The following is a 15062-nucleotide window of genomic DNA, read 5'->3' as shown; positions in this document are numbered from 1 at the left end:
TGAGCCACCTGCACTCAGTATACCAAGTCTTGAAGTTTGGAAATGGGAGAAATCCGAGGAAAGTCACTTTTTAGACGAGGCCCTTAAGCCTGCAATCCGATTTCACCCGACAAGATGTCGCCGGCACTCAGTTCCCGGGCCCGGGACAGTTTCTCTGGAGACAATAGGGGGGCCGCCCACGCGACCTCGAATTCCCACGACCAAGGCCCGCTCGGGAGGAGGGAGAGCGCGGGGCTCGGTGGGGCAGGAGGGGTGCGCCCAGGCGGAGCTCAGGGGCGCGGCCCGAGTGAGGGGCGTGGCTGTGGCAGGAGGGGTGTGGCCAGTCCGAAAGGCAGGGACAGGCGCGGTCTGGAGGGGCGTGGCCAGGGCAGCACGTAAGGACGTGGAGGGGGCGAGGCCCTGTCATATGGGGAGAGGCCTAGATGGGAGGGGCGTGGCCCGGGCTGCGGGGAGTGGCTGTGATGCCCAAGCGCGCAAGCAGCGGGTACCGGGACTGGAGTGCGCCTTAAGGTTCGTGCTCTGGGGAAAAACTCAGGTAAGGGCGGGCGGCCGAGTGGAGTTGGGGCTTACAGTGCGGGCAGGCTGACTCGGGGAGGGCTGGGACCCTCCTCACACTTCCCCGCCCCGCCACGCCAGGTCTCAGAGCCGGGACAGCTGTTGGTCCTGCGAGCCGGGGTCCCCACGGGACGACCCGGGGGACTGGGGAATCCAGTAGGTCATCGCCCCCCTGCTCCCCGCAGCCCTCTTCTTCTACTATGGGAGTCACCAAACAGATAGCTGCACTTCCTTTAGGGTTATATGCACTTGACGGGAAAACAGCTGTCCCAGGGAATTTGTAGGGGAGCGTGAGGGCAGTTCCTTAAGGAGGGAGTGTTGCCAGGGGTGGTTGGCTGTGAATAACTCAAGAAAGTCCAACCTGCTGTGAAATAGCTGGAGACAGGGTAAGGGCTACAAATCTGAGATTGCAGTTCTAGAAACCCAGGTGCGGCAAGCTAGGACTGACTCGGGTCTGCATTGTGTTTCTAACGGGGCCCCCCTCTGACTATGCCAGGGTCTGTGGATGGAGTCACAACCACCCCCAAGGCAGGGAATCAGCATCACAGCTGTGTCACGTGGACAAATCTGAGCCTTCTCCATTCCGCAATTCCTTCTGGTCTTTTTGTTTTGTGCCCCGCCCCAGAAGTGGAGAAGAACATCCGAAGTTCAAACATTGTTGATGGCTGAGTGTTTGTGGTTACTGCCTTGAGGCTTGGTGGCAACTCGTTAACATTAATGTAAGTGCTCTCCCCTCTCGTGTATTTTCACTGGGAAAGTTTGAGAAATACAAGAAGTTAAGGTGTACATCTTAATTTGGATAGAACTTATTGTCTGCCAGCCGCTGAAAACCACATTGCTTTCTGCTTCGTCTTCTTCCTTTTCTGACAATCTGGCTGTCTCCACTCTGCTATTAAAAGCCTTGCTGGAATATGGAAAGGAGTAGCCAGATTTCTCTGGAGAGGGAAGCTGCCCCAGACCCTACCCCTGATCTGCCCCTGCACATCCCTCAGAACATTCACTGTTCTCAGATATGTTGGAAATGGAAAACCTTTCAGCTATCTAGGCCCTTCCTCCTTTACTCAGGTAATTCTTACCTCAATACTGGGACTGAAATTCACCGAAAGGCCAAGAGCATCAAGGGCACCATTCCTGTGCCTGTACAAACCTGCCCTGTTTGTCCTGGGGCCAGGCGAAAGGCTGTGACCACTCTCAGTTGGAAGACAATGAAGACTGAGTGAATTGTGAGTGAATGAGTGAACAGGAATATTGGGGAAATCTGATCGAAGGAGGAAAATGCATTTCGGCTCATTGGTGGCACTGGGGCAATTAGTCGCAGCACACAAAACAGTTAATAGAAATGCATTTTGAAACCTTTGGCAACCCAGATTGGGATCATGCTCTCAGGGAAGAAGTGGGTGAGAGGAAGAAGCTCAGCTTTCTCAGTCAAGACACGGCAACATAACCTCGAATTTACATTTCAGGGAATTGCAAAAGGCTGGCTTCCTTCCAAAATCAGGATGAGATAACGAAGGGTCAATTTGATGACAATCAAGGAATTTTTTTCCAATGTAATTGTAACCTTTAGTCAGAGTACTGGGGTTTTTTTTTTTTTTTTTTTTGCTGTCTGTTTTGCATACGTATAAATGGGTTAATCAGGCAGAGTTCAACCTACTTGTAATTTAATAAATGCATGATTTTTGAATGATTCTTTAAAGGCTTTCAGAATATTTTCTTTTTTCACACATTTCTAAGTCTGCAGAACAGCAGATAAGGGACTTGTTAGTAAAATCCAAGGACATACATAAATAATGAGTAATAGCAAAGGCATATAGTCCAGAAAACTTAGCTCTCCTGTGGCCCATCCAGCCCGTGGTCCCATCTTTAAGGACAGACTTGAGTAAGGACAGATTTTCAGTGAAATCTGGTAATATATGCTAGTAGTTCATCGTTTATGTATTATGTTTGATTATGTTTGTATTATGTTTGTTAAACATTATTTGTGCTTTCACAAGCTTGGGTATTATGAGATCCATGGGTTAGTTTAAATAACCACCTCTCAATAAATTATAACTTTCAGTGTAACAGAGGATTGGCTTTAGGCTTTAGCATAAAGAACCTCCTTTATTGTTACAGGTGTTGTGGCCTAGCATTAGCTAAATTGAGTTTCTGCTGATTTGGATTTTCCTGGAACCCTGCTCGCCCCTGACATTCCATGCTCTGTTCCTTCCTTGATTGCCTTTGACTGTTCCTTCTCCATCTCTCGGCCACCTTAATCGCTCCATTTTGTCAGTCTCCCTCTATACACCTGCTACTCCTGGGGGAGGGGATTGTCTTTCTGTCTCTAGCCTCATGACCTTTCCTGAGCACCACAGCTGCATTGCCAGCTCTCTTCTAGACTTTTCCTCTCACCTGCCCTCTTGGCGCCTCAAATCCAATATGATTGGCAGTAAGAGTGCCATCTTTCCCTTCCCACCTGCTCCTCGTGCCAGGTTCTCTTTCGCTGTTCAGGGATTCGTCCTCAGCCTACCACCAGCATCACTCCAGCTGTCAAATCACAAGGCCTTCCTCAACTTTTTCCCTTTTCTATCCTCCAGTTGAGTGACAAACCCTATGTTTTTCACCAAAATGGCAATGGCTTGAATACAAAATACCTTGTACATCTCTACTGTCATTGTCTAGTTCGGTGCTTCATATTCTCTCACTTGGATTATTGGAATTAAATTTCAAATTCTGCATGCCCAAATCTGAGCTACTGATTTCCCACCCCACACCTTTTCCACACACTGTCATCCTCATCTCAGTTCATGCCAACTCCATCCTTCCAGTTGCTTAGGCCAAGAATCTTCCAGTCATCCTTGACTCCTTTGTTTCACATCTTACGGGCTGTATCTCCAAGATATAGGTAACACCCAACCACTTCTCACCATGTCCACTGTGACATCCTTAGTTCCAGGGCCAGGACTATCCTGAATGATCTCTCTGCTTCTTCCGTGCCTCCCATCCCAGTCAGTTTCCAGGAGGGCACCCGGAATGATCTTTTAAAAATGTAAACCAGATTGTGTCCCTCCTCTGCACAAAAACTCCATTGTGTCCCCATTTCAGTTAGAGCAGTAGTTCCCAGTCAGAGGTGATCCCCCTTCTCCAAGGGACATCTGCAATGTCAGGAAACATTTTGGTTGTCACAGTTGGAGGGAGGGTGTCACTGGCATCTAGTGGGTAGAGAGCAGGGGTGCTGCTAAACATCCTGCAATGCACAGGACAGCCCCCAAAACAGAGTCATGTGGTCAAAAATGTCAACAATGCCGAGGTTGAGAAACCTGAGTTAGAGAAAGAACCTTTCCAGTGGCTTGGAAGTCTACTTGATCTGGCATCCATTACCTCTCGACCTCTTCTCCTACTACCCTCCTCCTGGTTCACTCCACTCCTGCCATATTGGCCTCTCTACTGTCCGTTGTATGTGCCAGACATGCTCCCACCTAGGGTCTTTGCACTATTGTATATTTTTTTATATATATTTGCACATTATATATTTATCTTTTTATATATATGTCCTTCCTTTAGATGGCCACGTGAGTAATTCCCTCATCTCCTTCAAGTCTTCCCCTCAATTTCTCCTTCTCTCTGAGGTCTGCCCTGAAAACCTTGTTAAAGGTGCAACACTTCAAATTCACCTTACCCTGCTCTACTTTTCACTGAACCTATTCTAATTTTCTTCATAATTTACTCATTCATACGCTTGCTGTTTATTGTCTGTCTCCTCCTGCTAGAATGTAAGCTCCATAATGGTAGAGACTTTGTTTTATTCCCTTGATGAGCCTAAAACAGTGCCTGGCATTTACTAGATGTTGGATTGATGTCCTGATGAATGAAAGAATGAAAGAGTGGTGGGGTGAATGAAGGATGGGTGAAGGACTCACCTCGTCACTGACTTTCCTGGCTCCAGTCTTTGCTCACTCCCATCCATCCTGTGCTGTGCTGATGGGGTCATCAGAAACCATCAGGGCTTCATCCTATGCCTGGAATAACATCTGAAAGTCTTCCAGTCTCTTGGAAATTCATATTCCCCGAATTAATCTCAAATCCCCATCCGGCTCCACCTTCCACTGCATCCCCTGGGCGTCTGCTTAGCCAGTGCTGTGACAGATATTCATAGCTGACTTGGGATGATGGGAAATTCAGATACACTTGGCTTTGTTACAGAAAAACAAGATTTTGTTTTGGCTTTTGTCTAAAAACACAAAAGGTAATCCCCAGAGTCAGCATCCCTGCAGTGAGATCAGCAGCATTCTTAGGAGACAGACAGAGGTTCAGACTTCCAGGCCACTACATGCAGCCCACGGCTGAGTGGGCTTTGTGGAGGAGGACGCCCAAGAGAGGATGAGGGCGGCATCAGGCCCTTGAGCTCTTGTGTCCCCCCAGCCCTAGAGAGCCAGTCTAGAAGTGGGCAGGAGACACTTCCTCTGGGCCAGGTGTCATCGACTGCCAGCCTCATCGTTGTGCACAGAGTGCAGGGCAGTCCCCAAGGCAAGGTCAAGGCCCTGGTGGTCTGCCCCAGCCTGCCGTGCCAGGAAAGAAGCACAGAATTAAGGCAAAGTTTCCCCATATCTCTTAGCAGTTTTTGAAATTTCATTTTACTGTCAAATTGATTTTATCAGAGAGAATCCTGTTTAGTTGGAATTGTTTGATGTTATTGTCTTAAAAGAAAAAAGAAAAAATTATATTAAAACTCATCCAAAACTGCTTTCTTTTTTCTTAGTTTTTGCATTTATATCATGGTAGCATTTTAGCAAACTTCTTTGTGTAATAATTACTTTCATTTTGTTGACCTTAAAAATAAAACAGGCAGTTATTTTACCAGCAAAATGGGTTTATTCGAGAATAGCAAAGAATTGCAAATTGCGATAAGCAAGCTGTGGCAGAACCACAGGTTAAGTCCCTCAAACAAAGGAGAGGAACATTATAGAGAAAAAGGAGGAAGTTGGGAGGGGCTGTTATGAACCATAGTCCATTGGAGGAAAGCGAGAGTTCAGGGTGGTGACAGCCTCTCATTGGCTGAGCATGGTGGTTTCTCATTGGCTCGGCTGTTGCTGGGCAAGGAGAAGAATCTTTCTTCCTGCTGAGGCAGTAAAGTAAGCATCTTCCTGCCCAGAATTATAAAATAAGCTGTGACGGAAAGTACGTGCACATGAGAGCTCCTCTTTTAAGGCTTGCTGACTCCATTTTATATGAGGTTTCTCTTTATTCATTTTCACCATTTATATAACACTTAACAGCTTTTTCTGAGAGTTTTCTCAGACCTTGCAGCATCTGAAGTCACAGAAAGAGTCGACTTCTTGTTCAGTGTTACTAAACATCTGTTTTTCCTGCTCCTCTGCTTCTGGATTCTTTCTTGCATAAGTTTAAGGGTGTACACGAAGCCTTATTGATCTTAAACATTTCAGTTCATATAATCCTTTTACTCTGCTGAGCTGCAATTATAAATTGTGCAGTTTGGGCCGGCCCCGTGGCTTGGTGGTTAAGTGCGCACGCTCCACTGCTGGCAGCCTGGGTTCGGATCCCGGGCGTGCACTGGCGCACTGCTTGTCCGGCTATGCTGAGGCCGCGTCCCACATACAGCAGCTGGAAGGATGTGCAGCTATGACATACAACTATCTACTGGGGCTTTGGGGGAAAAAATAAATAAATAAAATTATTAAAAATAAATAAATAAATAAATAAATTGTGCAGTTTCATGCTGGATATAGTCTTACAATTTAGAAAGAAGTATAACATTCTTAACCTGAGCTCTCATCCAAGAGTAGGGTGGAGATATCAAGAGAGAAGTGAAGTGTTTACATTAAGGGATAGGTTGGCACTGAGAAAGTATCGGGTTACTGGGCTTTTTGCTATGTTTTTAATTTTGAAAAATTGATCGTTTTCATATTTTGTTAATAAACTATCACCAGAGGCCATTTCATACAGATAATTTTTATGGAGAAGAAACTATGAATTTGGAGGATATTTTTCTATGAAAAATACAATCATGGATAAGTTTCTAAAATGTCTGGGATTTGCTTCAAAATAATGCAGGGAAGGGAAATAGGAGGGAGGGTATAAATAAAACATGCTTGGCCACCAACAGACAATTGGTGACAAGAAGTATTGGGTACATAGGTGGTTTTATTACAGTACTTTCACTGTTTGTATAAGTTTAAAGTTTTCCAAAATAAAAAATTAAGAAAGAAAAGCAGAAAAAGATTCTGAATTGAGGTGGCCAATGGTCTGTTATTCTTTAAGCCTGCTCAGTTAATTTGGTTAATGAAGGTATTTGAAAACAAGATATTCTTATTTGGCTCAAGGCACTATCAAGATAATATCTTGAAAATTTATTACCAGTCTATATTTGAAATCCTGAGTCAGACTTTTGTATATCTTAAATAGGATACATTTTGACATACCCACTCCCACCAAAAATGTATATATACAAACACATACACACAAAACTATAAACAAAAGTAATTGTAACTTGTTTTGAGAATTTCAAACACCTTTAGGCAATACAGACATACTTTAGGTGTCACTGGCCTAAAGAGCCCAGGTAGGAAGTTAGGCCTGCAGGTGAGGAGCCTCCATGGGATTCATGAACTTCCTACCAGTCCCCTTTAATGTGGTGACCGTGTGTCTCTGCTCCTTGAGTTCATTGTGCTCACTGGCACAATGAGGCGTACGACAGAGCGCATGGCACCAGGCTGAAAGGCTGGCTACTTGCCACACTTCATTTTGCAATACTCGTCCATGACCTGGCTTGCTGATAGCCAGTTATAAAGAGTTCTGCCTGGAGCCCTCACTTGTGCCTGCAGGGTAGTAATAGGAAGTAACTCTGCTTCCAGCTTTCACTGGGCGCACCTCAGGTGTGACTTTCTCTCCTTCCCCTTGGCTGTAGCCTTCTCCCCTCTAGCTCAGATCTCACAGAGTCAAGGGCAGCAGTACAGGGGAGAAGAGCTAGTTCAGAGCCAATTAATAGCAGTGAAGGACATGAGGGAGGGGAGGGTGAAATCAGAGTGTGTGCCTCCTTGCTCAGCATCACTGGGGATCATAATGTGCTTTTTTGTATCTAACACTCTCCTTGGAAAGATGGCATGAACGAATAAAGTTCACGTTGGTAAGTGACGTGTGCCTTGGTGCCCCCTCAGTTTTTCTTTTTGTGCCTTCTGTCACCTGTCCTCCCCCCAGCATTGCCAAACTGTTGAGAGGCCTCTGATAGGCTGAGGGTAGAATCTGAGGAGGCACTAACGCCTGCTGTGAACTGGATGGGTGTGTTTCCCTTCCCTTATGATGTGCATTTCAAGAGGCTCCAAAGAGGAGAAATTGCACACTGGGAGGGTAGAGTTCATGCTTGTTCGTCTTTGCATCCCAGCACCCAACGCGGAGCCTGGAGCAAAGGAAATGACAATAAATGTTGAAATGAAATGTTTGCTGGCGGAATTCCCATCCCTGTGAGACTAGGTTAGCTTCAAGTATTCGGGTAGGTTCCCCTTCAGATCAGGCAGGACTTCGGGGGTCCTTCAGATCTTATAGGTAGGGATATGAGACCCTCCCCTAAAGGACAAGCACTTAAAAGTGTTTCTTTTTTTTTTTTTTTTTTTTTAAAGATTTTATTTATTTATTTTTTCCCCCCAAAGCCCCAGTAGATAGTTGTATGTCATAGCTGCACATCCTTCTAGTTGCTGTATGTGGGACGCGGCCTCAGCATGGCCGGAGAAGCAGCGTGCCGGTGCGAGCCCGGGATCCGAACCCGGGTCGCCAGCAGTGGAGCGCGCTCACTTAACCACCAAGCCACGGGGCCGGCCCAAAAGTGTTTCAAAAATACAAATAACCCTATAAGTGCGTGATAGTGGTATCTAAGAAAAGGAAAAACCCTTAATACTGTCCAAGAAGACGCCGGCAGTCACTTCACAGTTCTGGGTTCTTGAAATTAGGATCAACATCTTCTCCATCGCCAAGGAAGCCTGCTCAGATCATTCCTCTAATCCTCATCTAGCAGCCATCATGTGCCAGGTACTGTGTCCCTAAGAGATGCAGCTCTGATGGAGACAGACACAGTCCCTGCCACCATGGGGCTTAGATGCTGGGGAGATGGAGTCGTAAAGTACATCCCTGATCAGGTATTTAACTCAGCTGAGTTAAGCACCATGACCAAGAAGAAGAGGGCGCTGGGCTCACCTGGTGAGCACGTGGCCAGGGCAGGCTTTGAGGAAGTGACTGGAGTGGATTATCTGAGGAGAGGGTAGGAATTAACGGAGCACAGATGGAGGTTGGTCCAGGGAAGGAGGAGCATCTGCACAAGCCCTGAGGCTCAAGGGAGCATCAGCAGTTGGAAGAACCAAAGTCCAAGTGGCTGGTGTGCAGACAGGTGCGTGAGGTGGCTGTGAGGGTGAGAGATCAGCAGGGCCAGGGTGCACAGCCATGGAGCCGGACCACACTCAGGGTCACCTAGATGGTGTCCTGAGCAGCTGTCTGAACGCATCTCAGGTAATCACTCTAAGCACTCTGAAATCGAGAGTGGAGTGAATGTATAATCAAGAAAAGCAATTGTTTTTTCATTTCTGACCTTGGTTGCTCACTCTGTACAGGCATAGGAGTTCTCAGGAAAAGTGGATGAAGCAATATTGGGCGGGAGGAGAGAAGCATTCAAAGTTAATATTACCATAATTTCAGAACCCTATCGTGAATGCCTTGGAAAGCATTGTCTTCTGAGACTTTCACTGTGAACATGTGCGGGGTAGAGGGGTCATCAGTGCAGTCATAAAGGAGTATTCAAATTGAATCTACTTGTAGAATAGTTCATGATTAACCTTCTCCGTTTTCCCCATGATCGAGGGACATAGTGTTACACCTAAAACTGGCAAAGAGTCACAGATTATATTTAAGCTTAGATTTCAAAACTGCCCATGACTATTTTTGCAGGATGTATCTTGGGTTTTTTTTTTTTAAGCAATCCAGATGCAGATGGATTTTTTTTTTATTCAGGCTGCCTGGAGGGAGCTTTAATCTTTGGTTAGTTCTTATATGTAAACACCATGCTGGACAATTAATTTGGACTTCGGGGAGTAGATGTTGTGTTTTTTTTTTTTTAATTTTAAGAAACGGTACTGTCAACAGTCTTTTCATTCTTGTGGATAAAGAGAATCATTTCTCTGGACCTCTAGTATTTGCCAACTCAATGGGAAAGGCAAGGCGCCTGAGTCAGTCATCCGGACCCTGCCAATGAGGTGACCAATGAGTTTGAGGAACAAGTGTGAATACTGACTCTCATTTGGGTCCCCCTCCCCCAGGCGTGTACTAATAGTCTGAATGTTGTTGCCCTACTTAGAGGGGTCCACGTGCTGTCATCCTCTATTGTTTACAGCTTTTCTTCCTCTGTCCTCCTAACTCTAGGTCATTAGGTTCCTTCAAGTTATTTGGGAACTGATCAAGATTTCAAGCTAAAGACGGAGGTGATGAATCGCCTGAGGGTCATTCTCCAAGCCTCTCGGAGCAAGTCACTGTGGAGAAGATTCCAGATTCTGAGGTCCATGCCAGTGAGGCCCTGCAGCCTCTACACCTGCACTTACAAAACCCGGAACCGAGCCTGTGAGTACACCGCTGCCTTCAAGACAGCGAAAGGCTTGTTGTTTCCTACCAACCACGTGTGTTAAGTGTTTGTGGCTATGATGTCAGTGGCATCCCAGAGTGGGATCTTCTGCCTTCAGAACTGTGAGAATAGCTACTTGGTTCTCTATTTGTCTTCTAAAATAAATGTGGAAAGTATTTTTTTTCTAGCTTTATTGAGATATAATTGACATATAACATTGTGTACAACATGATGATTTGATACACATATGTATTGCAAAGTGATTACATCAATAAGGTTTGGGAAGTTCTTTTCTTGACCAATTTTAACATGTTAAAATGATGTCATGCAGAAAGAGGACAAGGAAGATGTCCCAGTTTCAAATACTTTGGAACCTGCTCTTTACTGTTTGTTGTTAGCAATAGTCCTCTTACTAATGTTGATCCACAGACTGAGAATTATTTCTGTGATTCTTAGCGTTCTGGAAGTTGCATATTAATGTTTGCAAGCAGTTTAGTAGCTTCACACTCTGGAATATTCTTTCCTGAGTTACAAATTGCAGAGTTAATTCTAGCTGACCAGCTTGCCAATGTATGTTCTGCTGTAAACACAGAAGAACAAATGAGGCAGCAGATGGTCTTCCCTGACACCTCTCACATCTCAGCCCCCTCCTCGAAATACAGCTTACCATCCACGTCCCTGTGGTGCAAGGGATTCTCCACCGAGACATGGGGAATGGGTCATTCTGTGTTGTTGTGGGGCTGTCTTGTGCACTGTAGGGTGATTAGGAGCATCCCTAGCCTCTACCCACTAGATGCCAGTAGCTCCCCCACCCAGCTATAACAAGCAAAATATCTGCAAACATTACCAAATGAACTCTGGGGGACAAAATTGCCCCTGGTTAAGAACCATTGAGATGTTAACAGGGGATAATGTGTGTATTTGTGGAGAGAGGAGTTTGAGTTTGTGGAGAGATGGAATGGCTAGGTATATCATTAAAGAGGAATTTTTCATATTTTCCATTATTTTAAAGGAATTGACACAGCGTGTTCGAATGTTGGCTTCCTTCTAGGTCTAGGTTTCTCCACTTTTTCTCTTTGGGTTTGCTCTCTTTTGACCCTATATGCACATAATAAAAAAAATAGGTGGGAAAGAAGTGCTTGTAAATTAGTAATGCTAATCTAGCTAAATCCATTGCCTTGAAACTGCTCCATAAATATATTCTTATTGTAAGTTTATTTTGTTTCCTCCAACATTGACTGTGTTCTCATTAAAATAAACTGGCCGGAGTCATAATAAATTTTTGGTTGCTGGGTGTGGCTTCCTACCAGCAGACCCACATCCTACTCGGACTGGCTCATTCTCAGTGCTGGCACTTTGCGGTCTAAGGCTTAAAATGGAAAAAAATAGTCATATTTATCTAGTTACTAAAGTTTTCCTTTTTTTAACAGGAAGTTGAAAGTTAAAGGTCTGAAATCCAATATGCTTATGTCTTTTGGATAGTTTGCTCCTTTTAGTGTTGACAAAAACAAAAAGTAGTGGTGGCTTAGGGATGTGGGGCTTCCCTTGATTCCTTTCCCACATCAGATATTCTTGTTTGTAAGTTACTAAGAAAAACAGGTGCCAGTCATGATTTGATTTTGCTTTTGGCAATTTCACTGCCCCTCCCTGTTTTCACTGAGGAGAATACCATGGTCTCTGTGCCCTGGGCCACTGAGCATAACCTGTTCCTAAATCTCAGACCCTCATCTGATCAATCTGACAATACTCATTGTTTCTGGAAGCTCAGTACCCCAGCAGAAGGCCCAACGTACACTTGTGACCAAGAATGATTCAAGATTGTTGAAAGAGAGAAAAGATAACATGTACAGTCCTTAGCTAGTGCCTGCCACACAGTGAGGATTCAGCGTTGGCAGCTACTTCTGGTACCACGATTATTATCATCATCATCATCTTTATCATCATCATAGGCTCAGTGCCTCCCTCACGTGTTTGACCATTTTTAAGATTGGCTGAAGCAGAATAAGGAGTACATGAAGGAGGAGGTTATGGCAAATTCAGAAAGCAGCATTTCACTGGAGCCCTGCGCTCTGTGCTTTACCTGCCCTCCCCACCCTCCCCCAGGTAATTGGCTATCAGCTCACTTTGCTGTTGGATGTCATCTCAAGTAGCAGACAGTAACCGCTGACAGTCCTAACTTTGGGAACTAGTAATATGATAAAATAAAGATAAAAGCCTGCACCTCTTACCCAAGATGAAGATAAAATCAATTTCACTTAGTGTGTCATCTAGTGAAGTTTAACCTAATTGTCACATAAATTTAGAGTCAGAGTAGATCACAAAACAAAGCCCAACAGTCAACAATGAGAAAATCCAGTTAAACAATGAGTCAAAGACCTTAACAGACACCTCACCAAAGAAGATATACAGATGGCAAATGAGCATATGAAAAGATGCTCCACATCATAGATCATCAGCAAAATGCAAGTTAAATACCAATGGGACACCACTACACACCAATTAGAATGGCCAGAATGCACTGAAACATTGAAAACACCAAATGCTGACAAGGAGGTAGAGCAACAGGAACTCGCATTCATTGTTGGTGGCAAGGCAAAATAGTACTGCCACTTTGGAAGACACTTTGGCAGTTTCTTTCAAAATGAAATACACCCTTACCATACGATCTAGCAATCATACTCCTTGGTATTTACCCAAAGTTGTTGAAAGCTTATGTCCACACAAAAACCTGCACGTGGATGTTTATAGAAGCCTATTCATAATTGCCAAAACTTGGAAGCAACTAAGATGTCCTTCAATAGGTGAATGGATATATAAACTGTGGTACATCCAGACAATGGAATATTGTTCAGCGCTAAAAAGAAGTGAGCTATCAAGCCATGAAAAGACACAGAGGAACCTTAAATACATTTACTAGGTGAAAGAAGTCAATCTAAAAAGGCTACATGCTGTATGAATCCAACTACATGACTTTCTGGAAAAGGCAAAACTATGGAGACAGTAAAAAGATCAGTGGTTGCCAGGGGTGAGGGTGTAGGGAGGGATGAATAAGCAGAGCACAGGGGAGTTTTAGGGCAGTAAAAATACTATGTATGATACTATAATGATGGTGTTGGGGAGGAAAAATTTTCCTTTTACCCTTCTATGTTCTCTGGCTGACCTACTAATTAAATTGACATAAGACAAATTAATAAGAAAAAAAAAAAGTTCAATAACATGTATACATGGAAGAGACCCCAGAAAACTGAGTAACTCCCCAAAATGGCTCAAGCCCTCACCTTAAATATTATCTTCAGCTAAAGACAAAAGATGTTGGGGGGGGTAGTTATAGGAGGTTACCAAGAAAAGCACAGTAAACAAGGGTAAGGTTATTATGCAGATTTTAGTCGGTGCCTTCGCTATTGATAAGGATTTCTAGAGATTTAGAGTCATCCCCTCTTCCTTGTACAGAGAAGGAGACACTCTTACAAATGGAGATTTTCCTTATAAATGTAAATGTCTTTTACAAAGGGTTACTTCTATTAGGAGCTTCTATTAGCTCCTCCCATGTCTGCTGTTTCTTAAAAATAACTAGCCTAAAACAATCCTTATGCCAGAGAGACCTATTTTGGGGTGACAAATTCTACACCCCTACAATGGATTCATGTCATTATACATTTGTCCAAACCATAGAAAATACAACACCAAGAGTGAACCCTAATGTAAACTATGGACTCTGGGTGATTATGATGTGTTAATGTAGGTTTGTCAATTATAACAAATGTCCCACTCTGATGGGGGATGTTGATAATAGAGGAGGCTATGCATGTGTGGGGGCAGGGTATCTATAGGAAATCTCTGTACCATAAATAAATAAATAAAGCCTTTTATTTTATTTTTTTTTTTTTTAAGATTTTATTTATTTATTTTTCCCCCAAAGCCCCAGTACATAGTTGTCTGTCATAGCTGCACATCCTTCTAGTTGCTGTATGTGGGACGCGGCCTCAGCATGGCTGGAGGAGTGGTGCCTCGGTGCGCACCCGGGATCCAAATCCGGGCCGCCGGCAGCGGAGAGCACGCACTTAACCGCTAAGCCACGGGGCCGGCCCAAATAAAGCCTTTTAAAAAATTAAGCAGGAGATCTTAGATCATAAGAAAATTAATTTAATAATGTTAATTCCTTAATTTAATGAAATATAAAGAATATGATCTAGAATGGAAATGGTACATATTTGTTATTATTCCGGTGATTCTTAATATTCATGATCTCTCTACTTTTAGAAAGAAGAGATGTGCAACTGGCAATAGATGTTAGCTCAGAGCTGGTCTTCCTCAGCAAAAAGAGGAGGATTAGCATGGATGTTAGCTCAGGGCTGATCTTCCTCACAAAAAAAAAAAAAAAAAGAGCCCCTTGGAATTGTGTTAAGGGCCTCAGGGGTATCTGCAGCTACAAGGAACTGACAAATAGCCCTGCACTGACCACCGGGCAGCAGGGGCTTTGGTCTCCTGCGCTGAAACTGCATATGTGTGCTGTGCTCACCTGGGCTCAGCATTAGAGTGCCTTTTACAGCCCTGATGCTCTGAGGAGACAATTTGTGATCATCCTCAACAACGTCATATGGAGCGTCCCTGTGTATCCTGTCACTGCACTAAGCCCTAGGCCTACCAGGATGCTCTTCAATTAGATGAGGAAGGAGCACATCTCAAGAAAAAGGACGGTTCAGGGCAAGGCACGGGAGGAAAAGCTAATGAGGGTGTAGGGCAACCACGTCCAGTAGATAAATAAAGTGAGCCATGAATACAAGCCATATAGGCAATTCTGTATTTTTTAATAACCACATTTTAAAAAGAACAAATTACATCTCAATAAAACTGAGGAGAAAAAGAACAAATAAATTTCGTTCATTTGTGAAATTACTTTAATGATATAGCA

The 15062-nt window shown here is 44.1% G+C and overlaps 1 protein-coding gene across 6 annotated transcripts in view; it reads left to right on the top strand.

Moving 5' to 3' along the window:
* The first annotated feature begins 432 nt into the window (after positions 1-432).
* CA5B (carbonic anhydrase 5B) overlaps positions 433-15062 on the top strand; it is a 38812-nt gene continuing 24182 nt past the window's right edge. Inside the window, exons 1-3 of one of the 6 annotated variants that reach the window (XM_087426379.1) lie at positions 441-535; positions 1181-1274; positions 9955-10149. In XM_087426379.1, the coding sequence (XP_087282505.1) occupies positions 10017-10149 (133 nt within the window). In that variant the 5' untranslated portion in view covers positions 441-535; positions 1181-1274; positions 9955-10016. Of the gene's footprint in view, positions 536-1051; positions 1275-9954; positions 10150-15062 lie in introns of all 6 variants that reach the window. The other 5 variants (XM_087426377.1, XM_087426378.1, XM_087426380.1 and 2 more) reach the window with 5 other exon arrangements.

This window comes from Ceratotherium simum, chromosome X (genome assembly GCF_057802395.1).
Source record: "Ceratotherium simum simum isolate JZ-2026a chromosome X, ASM5780239v1, whole genome shotgun sequence".
NCBI lineage: Eukaryota > Metazoa > Chordata > Mammalia > Perissodactyla > Rhinocerotidae > Ceratotherium > Ceratotherium simum.
The sequence above is the reverse complement of the archived record's forward strand: the minus strand, read 5'-3'. Positions and strand labels throughout refer to the sequence as shown.